The 15,583-nt window shown below is 39.3% G+C and overlaps 1 protein-coding gene across 1 annotated transcript in view; it reads left to right on the top strand.

The window, feature by feature from the left end:
- The window catches only part of KCMF1 (potassium channel modulatory factor 1), a 72,696-nt gene that overhangs the window by 16,640 nt on the left and 40,473 nt on the right, over positions 1 to 15,583 (top strand). The window contains exon 2 of the mRNA XM_050944379.1: positions 12,026 to 12,193. Within this exon, the coding sequence (XP_050800336.1) occupies positions 12,026 to 12,193 (168 nt within the window). The remainder of the gene's footprint in view (positions 1 to 12,025; positions 12,194 to 15,583) is intronic.

The following is a 15,583-nucleotide window of genomic DNA, read 5'->3' as shown; positions in this document are numbered from 1 at the left end:
AATTACATAAGCACAGAATTTTTTTTCCAAAGGACCCAAGTTTCTTTTAGTGCACAGGATGGATAGTGCTCACTTATTTGTATTTTCTCATTGTTCAGTGTGTGGCCCCATGCCACAGTGCACTATTCAAAACCTGCTCTGAAGACAGAATCACGAATTTCCTCATGGGCTTTTCTGTGATGCTCATCTCTATAGTATTTGATTTCTTCACAACAATAAATGCATTTATTTTCACAACACCCCTGTGAGCTGAGGGGGATGATATCATCTTCATTTTACAGTTGAGGAACAGGGGCACAGAGATTATGGCCAAAAGTACCCACTAATTTTGGATGCCCAATTTGAGACAACCAGGAGTTGATTTTTCAGCGTATTTAGCATCATACAGCACTTCATTATATGTTCAAAGCACGGCTCCCATTGACTCCATTTGCAGCTGAGACTACTCAGCACTTCTGCAAGTCAGACCCCAAGGTTGCAAGTCAGGCACCTAGAAAATGAGGAACATGAGTGACCGTTGTGAAAAATTTGGTTTTAAGTGACCTAGCAACACTGGCACTGATAAAATCCAAGAACATCCTTTCTCTTCCTGCCATCCCAGGCCTCATGCCAACTTCTGCAACAAATAAAACATGCGTTCTCCAAACAACACTCCCCTTTTCTCTGAAAATATCTTCTCAGTGTGCAGTGGCAGTCAAAAAAAAGCTAACGATGTTAGGAACCATTAGGAAAGGGATAGATAATAAGACAGTAAATATAATGCCACTGTAAATCCATGGTATTGAATACTGCATGCAGTTCTAGTTGCCCCATCTAAAAAAAGATATATTAGAATTGGAAAAGATGCAGAGAAGGGCTACACAGAGGAGTAGGGGTCTAGAAGAGCTTCCATATGAGGAGAGATTAAAAAGACGGGGACTTTTCTGCTTGGAAAAGAGGCAGCTAAGGGGGGATATGATAGAAGTCTGTAAAAATCCATGAATGATATGGAGAAGTTATTTACCTCTTCACATAACACAAGAACTAGGGGTCACCTGATTTAAATTAATAGGTAGCAGATTTGAAACAAACAAAAGGAAGTACTTCTTCACACAGCACAGTGTCAGCTCTGTGGAACTCATTGCCAGGAGGTGTTTTGAAGGCCAAAAGTATAATTGGGTTCAAAAAAGAATGAGTGAAGTTCTTGGAGGATAGATTCATTAATGGCTATTCGCCAAAATAGTCAAGGATGCAACCCCATGCTATGGTTGTTCCTAATCTTCTTTCTGTCAGATGCTGGGACTGTATGACAGGAAGTGGATCACTCGATAATTGTCCCCTGTTCCATTTATTCCTTCTAAACGGTCTAGCATTGACCATTGTTGGAAGACCGCATACTGGGCTAGATGACAATACTGGGTCAGACCAACACTCTGTCCTTATGTTCTTCTTTACTACACAGCCCTGATCCATCCTCACAGTGGGTCCATCCTGTGCTGCGGGGAGAGTCCTGTGTAAAAAATAGTCTTTAATTACATTTTCCTATTCTATCACATATGCATAAAGGGTCCGAATTAAGGTTGCATGGACAACCTTAATTCTGGCATTTTCTAACTTTGGAGTGCTTGATTTTCCTAGAGCTTTTCAAAGAAAAGGTTACCAGAATTTTTTTTGACACTGTAAACCTATTTTTCTCTAGCCTAGTTCTCTGACACGGCTGAATTGTTTTGGCTACAATTTTTAAAAAAAACTACCCTTCAGCCTGAGGCAGACATCCAGCATGGGAAATTTCAGCCCCGTGGTTAACATTTGGTGATGTTATAAGCAAATAAAAACAGGGTCTTTTAAAGGGAAGTGTCAGGGTAAATAGGTACTACCAGCCATGCCTACAATATTCTCCAGAATTTAACATTTAAATGCAATACAGACTGGTGTTTTTGCAGGGTTGTGGCTTTGAGGGGTTAAGCCCAGCACAGCTTTTTTTTTTTTTCTCTTTTTTTTTTTAATTCTGGTTTGTAGGCTTACACTGGGATAGTCAAAGGGGCCTGAGGGAGTTTGGTGGCCAAGTCCTATTGCATTTCAAAGGGATTTCGCCACCCAACTTGCCTTTTGAAGCGCTCAGTCTTAGTTCGTAGGTTAGTAGATGTCAAGTAAATTTGTGTAGCACCACATATGACTCATGAAATAAAGCTGGTGTAAATGAGCATGTTCATTCTAAAGAAGGGAATGCTGAGAGAGAGATGATTCTACGATATGTAAAGGGATAGTAGGAGGACAAGGATTCAATTACCCTCATTCATTGATACAGACAGAGGAAGAGTTTTAAGCTGTGCTTCAGTTTTGTCCGGAAGACTAGCTCTGATAGCATTGTCAGTTATCAAATGTTAAAATGGTGCGGGTATCCACAATCATCACTGCTGCAATATGCTATTAACCAGACCTTGCCTTCATTACACCTGACAGGCAAAGAGAGCTTTCTAGCTAAGTACTTCACCCAGAGGAGTCATGTCCATTGTAAATGGTTTACAGGGATCAGTAGAGGATCTTTTCTTTGGTGGGTTTTTTATAAATGGGCTCTTTGCATCCCTGAACATTGCCGAATATCTACTATTTAATACCGGTTGAGACAGAGAGCAGGAAGCCCTACTGCAGTGGTCCCCAAACTGTGGGGCATGGCCCCTAGGCAGGTGTGGAGGAATGTCCATGTGGGGGCAGGGCAGGGAAGGAGCGCCATGCAGCCCTGCTCTCCCCCTAGCTCCACTCTGGCCCTCACTCCTGGCTGCAGCTTGGCTGCCAGCCACCACTCTTGGTCCCTGGCTGCAGCGCTGTTCCCAAGTCCCAGCCTGGGGGAGCACAGACACATTCCATTACTGGTAGGGAAAAGTTGGGATATCACTGCCCTACTGAATCCATTCCATTTCCATTGTGAAGCTGTATGCTTTTTCTCCTATTTCACATTGTGTATGACATGACAAGTAGCTCCTATGAGTTTCACAGTCCTGCCTTATTCTCATTCAGTATGATGTTTACACTATCACACTGAGAGGGATCTTTCCTTTTTAGCTGTGACCCCCAAACTTTGCTGCTTCACCTGGATACAGAATTGCTGCACCTGGCAACTTGGCATCCTACCTAGGTTCTTAACGTTAGATAACATAGTTTGTGTCATGTAAGTCTAGAAGGTGCTGTTGGAGTCTTGCTAGGTTCTTTTTGTTTTTCTTTTTTTGGGAGTCGTCCACTGAAACAGGCATGTCTTTTAATTTGGTTTTATAGGGATGGATTACCTTGAGTATGCTATCTACCTTCTCTTTTGAAACTGTTACTTTCCCTAATAAAATCTGTTAACTATCCCTAGTATTAAAGTGTACTTAGAGCTAATTGTGGTTTACCACGCTTGTGTGATTGAAAAAATATGTCTTTACTCATTTACTGAAGCAGCATCTACTTAAAGGGATTTTGTATATAAACCCTCAGATTAGACATCTCACTGCTTCATGGGATTTGAATTTGGTTTTAAGTAAACTCAAGAACCATTTTGGGTGTAAACTATATTTCTTTTTAAAGTGACTTTTCTGGTTACTCCTATTTTGGCCAGACAAGTAGGTGAAATTCAGACTCCCTTTGTCCTGCTTTGCATTATTTCGCAAAAATAAGACACTGCTGTTTAATCTAAGAACTTCTTACCCAAATTGGTCTACAAATTTCATCTCACATAGACGGTTGCGCCTTCCGATCTTACACTTTGAGATCTCATAATTTATTTGATGAGGCTTGGCTACATAAATTGAATGTGAAATAGGTTACATTTATCTGGACAGGACTAAGCTTTTTCATAGATCATCCTGGTTGTTCATTGCATTTGGAGAGAACTCAAACGGGGAGTCTGTTCCTTCAGAGACAGGCCAAGTGGCTATATCTATGTATCCAGAGTAGTTATTCTTCATTCTCAGAGAGAACTTCAGGTCGTTCTACAAGATGTGTGGCAGCCTCAGCAGCTTGTCTGTGTGTGGGTTTTTTTAGTTTTTTAAATTCAAAACTCAAATTTGGTAGGTAGTCAGGTGGCATTTGAACCATACTTTTATCTTGCATTTTCTTCCTCTGTTGAAATCAGATCAGATGCTCTGTCACGGTATAATTCCCCACTCTGAACCTTAGCGTCCAAAAGATGGGGTACCAGCATGAATTCCTTTAAGCTCAATTACCAGCTTAGAACCTGTAGCGCTGCCACCAACCAGGAATTCCAGTGCCTGGTACACTCTGGTCCTCCCAAAAACCTTGCCTGGGGACCCCCCAGACCCTCTGGATCTTAACACAAGGAAAGTAAACCCTTTCCCTCACCACTGCATCTCCCAGGCTTCCCCTCCCTGGGTTACTCTGGAAGATCACTGTGATTCAAACTCCTTGAATCTTAAAACAGAGAGGAAAATGCACCTTCCCCCCTCCTTCTCTCTTCCCCTCCCAGATTCTCCCTGAGAGAGACAATAATCTTAACACAGAGAGAAATTAGCCTCTCTCTCCCCCTTCCCTCCTTTCTCCCCACCAATTCCTTGGTGAATCCAGACCTAGTCCCCTGGGGTCTCACCAGAATAAAAAAACAATCAGGTTCTTAAACAAGAAAAGCTTTTAATTAAAGAAAGGAAAAACAGTAAAAATTATCTTTATAAATTTAAGATGGAATATGTTACAGGGTCTTTCAGCTGTAGACACTGGGAATACCCTCCCAGCCTAAGTATACAAGTACAAATTAAAATCTTTTCAGCAAAATACCAATTTGAACTCCTTCCAGCCAAATACACATTAGCAAATAAAGAAAACAACCATAAGCCTAACTCACTTTATCTACCTAGTGCTCACTATTCTGAGCTTATAAGAGCCTGTATTGGAGAGATTGGAGAGAAACCTTGTTGCACATCTGATTCCTCTGAGCCCCCAGAATGCACAACAACCAAAACTAACAGCACAGCACAAAAACTTCCCTCCCTCAAGATTTGAAAGTATCCTGTCGTCTGATCCTCTGATCAGGTGACAGCCAGGCTCACTGAACTTAACCCTTTACAGGCAAAAGAGATATGAAGTCCTTCTGTTTATGACATGCTCGCTTCAGTCTCATCAGTTAAATACTCCTTAGCTCTCCTGATATGAGTGTTGCTTCTGTAGGTTAATTCCTAGTAGAAAGAATTCCATAAAAGAAGGAGGAATTTTACTTATGACTCACTTGATTTGGAGGAGAGGAACCTACAGTCACAAATGTGAAAGTGGCATTTTAAAAATAGTGTAAGCCTCAGCATAGTTTTTCATCTAAAATAGCTATGTTAAAATATTTGTGTAGTAATTGCTTGTGTAAAGTGTTTTCATGCATCAATAAGCAAAAAACGTTATGTGAAAATACTGCTTTCTTTATACTGAAGGAGGGAACAATTTTTTTTGTCCATAGATGCTATATGGTATGTTCTGATTTGTCTCATTAAAAAAATCTGTTTTGTGTTAGTATTATTAATAGATATCAAGAAACTGTAACCTTTTATGAACTGAGAGGATTGCTGCTGAGGTAAAGTATTACCAAAAAAAGGGTTTAGGACTGCTGTTTAATCAATTAGAAGTACTATCTTAAGCTTTTAGCACACTGCTGCCCTCTAGTGGAGCTATCTTGTGTTAAAAAAAGACAGTCCTATTTCCATTGGATTGTCAAAAGGGCAGGGGTGGGAAATAAAGCAGAAGGGAGAGAAGAGAGGTAAGACTAGACTAGAGCAAATTCTGATTCTGAAAACAGTAACAAGAAGTTGAGACTAGGGTCTCAGAAGTTAAAAGAATCCGATTCAAAGATTCCAGCTGTAAGACTAAGAGGAGAATTGACTTGAATTGTTTTCCTTTGCCTTTAAGCAGTGAGAATTGAGTAGGAGAGTAGAAGTATGTGCTCGTGAGGTGTCGGTAACATTCCAAATTGGAATGTAACTCTCTCTTTGCACCTGCTCTCATTGCACATTCATATTTTCGTAATAATTTAGTAGGACATAGTGATTTTTTTAAAAAAACTTTATTCATTTGGCTCAGCCCACCCAATTAAAAGTAAAAAACATCTACAATTGCTCTCCTGTTAATATAAATTTATAAAATGCTTTGAAAATAGTTTTAAAATTGCTGTTTCAGTACTTTTCAGTTGTCTCACTGAAAGAGACATACTGTAAACTATCAGGGGAATACAGTGGAGGATACTGAAGGACAATTTTCAGTTCAGGTGAAGATTCATAAATATGTATTTAAAAAACACTGACATTAATGTTAGAGGGTCTGCTTGCATTTACATCAAGCGCCCTTTGACACTGAGGTGAAAGCAGCGTAATCAGAATTGCTTTCAGAGTATCTAGATTCTTGCTATACATGGTCTAGTGGTTCTCAACCTTTCCAGAGTACTTTACTCCTTTCAGGAGTCCAATTTGTCTTGTGTACCCTCAAGTTTCACCTCACTTAAAAACTACTTGTTTACAAAATCAGAAATAAAAATACAGAAGTGTCACAGCACACTATCACTGAAAAATAGCAGACTTTCTCATTTTTACCATATAATTATAAATCAACTCGAATATAAATATTGTACTTGCATTTCAGTGCATAGTATATAGAGCAGTATAAACAAGTCACTGTATGAAATTTTAGTTTGTACTGACTTCACTAATGCTTATTATGTAGCCTCTAGCAAAACTAGGCAAATATCTAGATGAGTTGACATACCCCCGGGAAGACCTCTTCGTGTACCCGAGTTGAGAACAACTGGTCTACAGAATTTTCCCTCTTATTGTCCTCTTTTATATTGGGACCCTTCCCCACGCTCATTTTCTCTGTAAATGTCAAATTTGTATTCTGAGAATTTGTTTGCAATGTTTAAAGTAAATGGGGGAAAAGGATTGGACACAGGAGATAAGCTGACAGACCTGCTGTGCTCACTCTCCTGTCACGTTATCATTAAGATTTTTTAAATAGAGTGGTCTGGATGTAGTGTTGATTTCAGTATGCAGTGCAAAAATCTGTTACTAGATTGTGGGGATTAAAAATTGAAAAAAATCCAAGAAATTAAGCTGCTAGCACAACCAGGTTTTTGATCTCCAAAAGTTGACAAACTTTTCTTAAGACTTTCACAAGAAAGGGAATGTGGTTGCTGTGAGGAGGATAATAGTTTGCAGGAGGATCTGAGCAATATCGGTGGGTTGGGGGTGTGAGATTTTGGGCTGTTCTGTGGTAGGCTTTGACCAAGAATGGGAATAATCATAGAAGATCCAAATCCAGGGCAGAGAGTTTAAAAACGGAGCATAAAATGAGTCTCTAAGTCAATATTTTGGAGCCTAAATAACCTCATTATCAAAAGTGCTGAGCACCTAGCTGGTTTTAATGGGAGCTCTGAGTATTCAGCACTTATTTAGGTGATTAAATATTGGCTTAGGCTTCCAACTTTAGTTTCTCATTTGAAAAATATTGAACTAAGAGAGAGAAAAATAGTAATGTTATACCATTGGTTGCAATGTGTTAGAACGGGGATCGGCAACCTTTGGCACATGGCCCACCAAGATAAGCATCCTGGAGGACTGGGCTGGTTTGTTTACCTGCCGCGTCAGCAGGTTTGGCTGATCATGGCTCCCACTGGCTGCGGTTTGCTGCCCCAGGCCAATGGGGGCGGCGGGAAGCGGTGGCCAGCACATCCCTCTGCCCGTGCTGCTCCCCGCAGTCCCCATTGGCCTGGAGCAGCGAACCACAGCCAGTGGGAGCTGCGATCGGCCAGACCTGCGGACGTGGCAGGTAAACAAACCAGGGTGCTTACCCCGGCGGGCCGCATGCCAAAGGTTGCTGATCCCTGTGTTAGAAAAATGAGGTGATACTGACCTGGAGTGAAGTGAAGTGAAATACTGGCATGCAGAGTTGTGGAGAGACCTGTGTTTTGGATGATGTAATATTTACATAAGAACGGCCGTATTAGGTCAGCCCAAAGCTCCATCTAGCCCAGTATCCTGTCTTCCAACAGTGACCAGTGCCAGGTGCTTCAGAGGGAATGAACAAAACAGGTGATCCATCCCCTGTTGTCCATGTTGTGTTCTGGACCTAGAATTGCAAGTAGTAGTGATGTGATACAAGTCTTTAGAATTATTATTTATTTTTTGCAGCTTTAGTATATACATTTTGTAGTTGTTGAAATTTATGAAGGGATCATAAAAAGCTTTGGGACATGCTATTTGAAAATGTTGTGGTATATAAACATTTTTGAGTGCATACATGTGTATTTAATATTTTAACAAAGCTTTAAAAAAACACAAGCTGTGTTTTCATTTATATTCTCAATTAAGAGTTGTCATTATTTTCCCAGAAAGAATACCCAGTTTTCTCTTTTTTTTTTAATTTGATAATTTGAACTTCTGTGTCATTCTGAAATATTTTGTGAAGAAAACAGTTTTTTGACACTAGAAAGCTTTTTTTCCAACTTAAATCTGTGAATGAGTACTTTAAAGAGTTAAAAAGGCTGTGATAACTTAAGGGTTCTTATTATGACATAAGGAAGTGACAGAACTGTCTAAAAGCCTACAAGGTAAGGGTAATGGGTGGAATCATTTGGTGATTGGAGAGAGGTGCATATCTGGTGGGTGGAATAAACTGTCATTGAATGTTGAAGGAGGAGGAGCGAATGAAATTATGAACTGTTGGAGGGACTGGGCTTAAAATTTAGAGGCATGGGCAGAGCAATTGATGATGCGGTTCTCTCTAAAGCTGGCTGTCTTCTATATTTTTCACTCTTCACTGTACTGAACTTGGAAGGTGGTGGCTTATCTTTCTAACTGTGCTAAGTGTTAAAGGTACTGATAGTAATGCCACAGGTTGCTTTGTGTTCAGTGATCATCAAACATCAGGATGTGAATTTATCTGACTGCATGTACCTGAAGTTGAAGGAAGCGGTAGGAAGCAAGCAATTGAGTGAACTGAAGTAATGAAAACAGATGATTCTTCACAATCATTGTGTAAACAATATCAAAAGTTAAATAGCAATATTGAAAAGATTCTTGTTTGTCTCAAAAAGTGCAGGAAATAAGTTTCTTCAGCTCCTTCAAGATCAAATGTACCACTGAATGGGATTTCCTCTGTTGATGGGGAAAATCAAAATATTCATGAGTTTGATACTGTAAGTGAGACGTTGATACCATCATCTTCATTGAAATGTAGATATGGTGAAACACTTAAACACTGTTCCAGTCCATGAGCAATTTAAAAAAATGATTGAAGCACTTCCCCATGGATATACTCCTCCAGGCAGATTTAAATTCACAAGTCCAGTAGTAGAATGTGGCAAGTGAAGAAATGAAGGAAAGATTAAAGGAAGAACTAAAAGAATCACTATTCATGCTATTACACAATGTCAAACAAATGACCAGATAATGGCTACAAGTATCCATACAGGGGGAAATCCTTTCGTATTCAGTCCTATTGATTCTGAATCTAAAAAGAAAATCACAGAATGATGTTTAAGTTGTTGAAGACATCACTTGAGAGAAGAGTTTGACAAGGAGATCTTTGCTATTTGCTTAGACAATGAAAGTAAAATAAGAGCTTTTGAAGTGCTGTTGCACTAAAATTCCCATGTATGCTATTGAAACCTGATTGAGCATGGAGTAACACCTAACAGAGCTCTAAAACAGACTGGAAATTCAAACATTCTTCAGCAGGCACCATCATTGTTATGGATAGTATGATTGGTTGTCCCAGCTTTCCCAATGACTCCTGGTGGAACTCCCAGGAAATTGGTGGCTGCACTTGCAGCGGACTATGAAAAGCATGTACAAATTTGCACTGAGCATGAAAAGGACTTTGATCAACATATGGCACACATTTACAGTAGTTGCTTTCTATAGAATCCTGTAATTTACAAAAGCAATTGAAGGAAATTTAGAGATTTGACAGATTACAAGCAGATGACACTCCTGTTGCAGTCTGTGACTTTATCTAATTAACAGCAAAGAATTGAAATCACATGGACAACATCACAAAATGCTTAGGAGAAGCTATGAATCCTTTCCATGACATAGCCAGCATGACTAATCCTAAATACAAAGTTAGAGCTCAGAATAAGGAAGAAACTGAAAAGTGGCTGATGAAACATAATCCTGATTATTTTTTTCTTCTTTCCAAGTGTTTTGAAATAGGAGATCTAGATGGCTACTGCAGATATGTTTTGTGAAGATGGTTTTGTCAAACTGTTACATCAAAAAAAATGGAAAATTGTGGAAGTAAAATCACAAGAGACAGCGAATGATTTAATTCAGGATTTTGTCAGTTTTTAAAATACCTACATTCTGGACTAGCTACATCGTCACTTGACTGTAATTTTTAGCATCTTTAGATTGTTTTAGTCTAAGCTTCATTACAGGCAGTGTTCTGAAAAGAAAATTACTAAAATTGTGTCTATATTTAAAAGCACATACAAAAGATTGTACAATATAACCTCAGTTACAAACAGCTCAGAAATGGAGGTTGTTTGTAACTCTGAAATGTTCGTAACTGAACAAAACGTTATGGTGGTTCTCGCAAGTTAACAACTGAACATTGACTTAATACAGCTTTATTATGCAGAAGAAAAATGCTGCTTTCCCTTTATTTTTAGTAGTCTACGTTTAACACAGTACAGTACTATACAGTAACTCCTCACTTAACGCTGTAGGTATGTTCCTGAAAAATGCGATTTTAAGCAAAATGATAAGTGAATCTAGTTTCCCCATAAGCATTAATTTAAAGAGGGGGTTAGGTTCCAGGGAAATTTTTTTCACTAAACAAGTCTCTGTCTGTCTGTCTCTTTATTTATTTATTTATTTATTTATTTATTTAATATATATATATATATAAAATATGCGCGCACACACACACACTATAAGTTTTAAACAAACAATACTGGTACATGATGATGATTGTGAAGCTTGGTTGAGGTGGAGGAGTCAGGGTGGGATATTTCCCAGGGAATGCCTTACTGCTAAATGATGAACTAGCAATTGGCTGAGTCCTCAAGGGTTAACTCTCTCACTCTATAAGGCAGCAGGAATGGAGGGAGGGGAGACAGCATCTCAGACAGAGACACACACTGTGTGTGAGAGAGATGTGCATTTCCCCTTAAGTAGGCTGACCCTACTCTTAAATACACTGCCTTGTTAATTAGATCGTCCTGAGCCCTGTCTTATGTCCCCCCTGCTCTATGGAAGACGGGGTAAGCGTGGGGTGCAGGAGCAAGGGGGAGGGGACACCCTAACAGCCCCCTTCTTCCTTTTCTTCTCCCCTCTTCCCCCGCACAGCAAGCAGGAGTCTCGGGGAGCAGCTCCAGGGCAGAGGGGCAGGAGCAGCATGTGGCAGTGGTGGGAGGGACAGCTGAACTGTCGGCAGTTGATAGCCAGCTGGGCAGCTGCTGCACAGGGAACTTAAGGGAAGGTGTGGGGAAGGGCTGCCAGTCCACCCTGATTCCAGGCCCCGACCAGCTAGCTGCAATGGGCTGCTCTTCCTGCAAGCAGTGGACAAAGCAGGTGGCTGCCAAGTGATGTTAGAAGGGAGCATTGCACAACTTTGAACGAGCATATTCCCTATTGATCAGCAACATAACAGCATTAACCAGACAAATTTGTGAGGAGTTACTGTATTTGCTTTTTTTTTTAATCTTTCTGCTACTGCCTGGTTGTGTACTAGCGGGCCCAGATGAGAGGTGTGGTTGACTGCTCAGTTCGTAACTCTGAGGTTCTATTGTAATCTTAACTAGTTAATAAACTGATGATTTGATCGTGTTCTTGTGCTTCACTTGCAGAATTCAGGCTTTTCATTTTGGACAGTATGTGCCTTTTTATGTTTGAGGAGTAAATGTGCTTAGTCTTATAATACGTTTTATTTGCATAAAACCTGCCTGGGGGTGTGTGTGTGTGTGGTTTTTTGTTTTTTTTTTGGTGCTGCTTTCAGGTGGAGGAAAAATAGCGACAAGCCTGCTTTCCTTCCAAACAAAGTGCAATTACCACTGCTCATGAGCATTTTTTTTTGTTTACAGGTGTCAGCTGTGATGCATGTTTAAAAGGAAATTTTCGAGGTCGCAGATACAAGTGTTTAATTTGCTACGATTACGATCTGTGTGCATCTTGTTATGAAAGTGGTGCAACTACAACAAGGCATACAACTGACCATCCAATGCAGTGCATACTAACAAGGGTAGATTTTGGTAAGTGATATCTCATTGAAATTGTGGTTCTTATGTAGAAGTATATCTAAGTATTGTCATTTTCTGTTTATCAACATGGTGTTTTGAGCAGCATCACTAAAAAATGAGTCTACAGAATTTTTCTTTTAAAAACATTCTACTGAGGCTTGTTTTTGGTGGCAGCATGTGAAACTTAATTTCTGAGAGAGTCTTTATTTCTGCTTTCTCTTCATTTGACTCTTAGGTTATCTGATCAGATATTTGAATACATCTCTTAAGGACATCTATCAGTCTAAAACAAACTTAATTTTATGACAAGTTATATCAAGGCTAAATGAAAAAGTTAATACTCTGCTGTAGAGTGTCACTGGCTAGAAGTAATGTAGTGACAAAGATGAGATGGGGAGGGCTGTCATATTTGGTTGTTTCTCTAGGGTTGTTAACACATCAGGCTACATCTTCACTACCCGCCGTATCGACGGGTAGCAATCAATTCCTCGGGGATCGATATATCGCGTCTCATCTAGACGTGATATATCTATCCCCGAACGCACTTATATCGATTCCGGAACTCCACCAACCCGAATGGAGTTGCGGAGTCGACATGGCGAGCCGTGGACATCGATCCCGCGCTGTGAGGACGTTGAGTAATTCGATCTTAGATACTTCGATTTCAGCTACGTTATTCACGTAGCTGAAGTTGCGTATCTGAGATCGATTTTCCCCCGCAGTGTAGGCCAGCCCTGTGGCAATGCTAGGTTGCTGCTGAATACTGGAAAATTAGCCTCAAGTCCTTTTGCTTGGAATACAATTGAATACAACTATTCTAATTAAGTACAAAACCATTAAATATAAAGATTGGCTTCTGTTCCTTTGTTTCACAATCGTGATTCCATAGCACCATATTTGTAATGCTACAGGTATGGCTAAGGAGGTACTTTCATGTTCTTTGGACTAACTTCTTCAGGCTTGTTCTAAACCTTCAGAGTAAATTTTATATAATTTGATGAAATTCCACTTGGCTGTTATCCATTATCTAAACATGAAAAGTCTTTTTAAGCTTCATGTGAATTTTTAGCTGCTTTTCTTGAGCCTGGAAAACTCAAATGGCTTGGAATTAAAACTTCTGAATAGTGTAAAGTTTGAAAAATTACAATTAGATAAAGTTATGCATGAGTTGAGTTGTATTGCACGTGTGCAGTACGCTACTTTTCCTTATAGATTTGGTGCTCACAGAGAACAGATAGCTATGCTGCGTATACAAATATAAATTTTGCTTCTTCTAGGCTCACCACATTACTTCTAGCCAAGTCCTGAAGTAATTCCACTCCCATCACAACATCAGTTCTCTATGTAGTTTGAAGATTCCATTACAGTGGTCCAAGAAAGTGACATGTCTTAGCATCCGAAGTTTGAAATTAAAGTGTTTAACAATGAACATGCTCTCAAATCCAGTGGCATCTTATAACTTCCATATTTTTCTTTTTTCCCTAATTGTGTTGTTATTTAGTTTCCATTTTCTAATGGAAGGGAAAATTAAATACACCACACTACATTATTTCAGTGGTATGGTTGGCCATTTATAAACATAATTTATATATAACTAAATATTTATATTATATATAACATAATTTCAACAGCAGCCATTACTCTGTTACACTGCACATATAGATTAAAATATTAATGTGAGCCTAGTGTAAATTTTGGTCTGACTGTGTTTGTGCAACAAGGCTGAGTTATGGTTGGCGTGGGTCTCCCAAGTTTAAATTTCCTGATTGTTATATCTGAGGTTTTAGCAATTTATATAAACAATTTTTTTTGTGTGAGCTTTATTTTAAATAAATAAATAAATAGAACATCTGGACTTTTTTTTTTTTAAAATTTAGGCCTTTAAAGTACATTTTGCCTCCCTAAAATTGGAATGGCTTCTTTGGAAGTCCCTCTGATAAGCAACCACATTTCTAGGTTACTGTACTCTTAGTTTCTTTAACTCTGTACCAGAAATCTAGGTAGGAGGAGGGCTGGAATCTGTTGGAGGTAGAAATGCTACAGTGAAGCAGAGGGAGGCACAGATCAGAGTAGCTTTAGGGATATCTCCATTTTCTTTTCTCTTAGTTTCTTGTTTACAATTAGCAAAAAGCAAGTTTCTATGATTATTTACCATTGTCATGTGATTTGATGTCAGAAGATGACTCTTTTAGAACTAATATGAATAAGAAAAGAAAATACTAAAGTTCAGCCCGTGGCAAGACTTTTGATTTGATTAAACCCACGGAACAGCCTGAATGGAAGAAGCACATCCCTGGATTTTGAATCATAACAAAGCTTATTGTCAGACAGTACAAGTGCAGGTTATCTCGTTAATTTGTGCGTTAGAGAGTGAAGCGGTATTTACAAGTCCTTTGCTTTCACTTCAGAGGGATTGAGGAAGAACTATGATGACCTGCTTAAAATGTTTAAGCCTGACATTCCAAAAAGCAACGGTATGTGTGAAAACGTGATTTTTACCGAAGTGCGCAGACGCTTAGAGTGTGGAAACCTTTATAAGACTTCCTATATAACCAAGGAGACGATATGACTTTGGTATCAGGAAACCCCTTAAGAGATTGTCTAGTATTTGGGATTTTAAACAAGGAACTTTGAGAAGAATTACAATACATGTTGGAACTAACTCTGGAACAGGTGATGCAGCTGGCACAACAAACTGAACTAACAAGTCACCCAGAAAGAACGTAATGGAAGCATGGTGAAAGTAGGAAAGAAAACACTCCCATGGGGAGAAAGTTCAGTAACATTTAAAAAAAAAAAAAAAAAAGCCTTAGGGGCACTGAGTTCTGCCACATTTCTGCCTGCAAGTGCAGCAACGTAGAAAACATGAGAAGTGAATGTCTTTGTAGCCTGTGAAAGAATGTGCAGGAAATGGAAGAATAAAGGATGCTGGGGAAAATGTCTGAAGTAAAGGTTACAGGGTGGAAGCTCAGCAATAGACTGGTGCCTATTTCCTGGGATCTGCGTGCAAGGACATTTGAACACAATTTTTTTAAAAAATAAAAAAAATCAGTCACTTACTGTGACTGGGGTCCTAGTGGGAGCCAGCTGTGGTCACTCAATTAGGGTGAACTGCAAAGAATGGGACAGACAATCTGCAAAAAGCTGGTGGATATTCCAATACTTAGATTTGCCAGGCCAACACAGAACAGCTTATTTATTACCTTACTGGTTTCTCAGAAGTACAGACAACACAGTTCCCTTAAAGTGATCCAGCTTCTGGCCTCCATCCAGGTACCTAAGTCAAATATGATGATTTCTGAAAACCTTACTTTATCATCATATAAAAGAAAAGATTCTACCAATTCTAAAGGATCAGACACATTACATCTTAACCAAATACACACTACAGCCAATTCTTAA

This window comes from Gopherus flavomarginatus, chromosome 3, assembly GCF_025201925.1.
Source record: "Gopherus flavomarginatus isolate rGopFla2 chromosome 3, rGopFla2.mat.asm, whole genome shotgun sequence".
NCBI lineage: Eukaryota > Metazoa > Chordata > Testudines > Testudinidae > Gopherus > Gopherus flavomarginatus.
The sequence above is the reverse complement of the archived record's forward strand: the minus strand, read 5'-3'. Positions and strand labels throughout refer to the sequence as shown.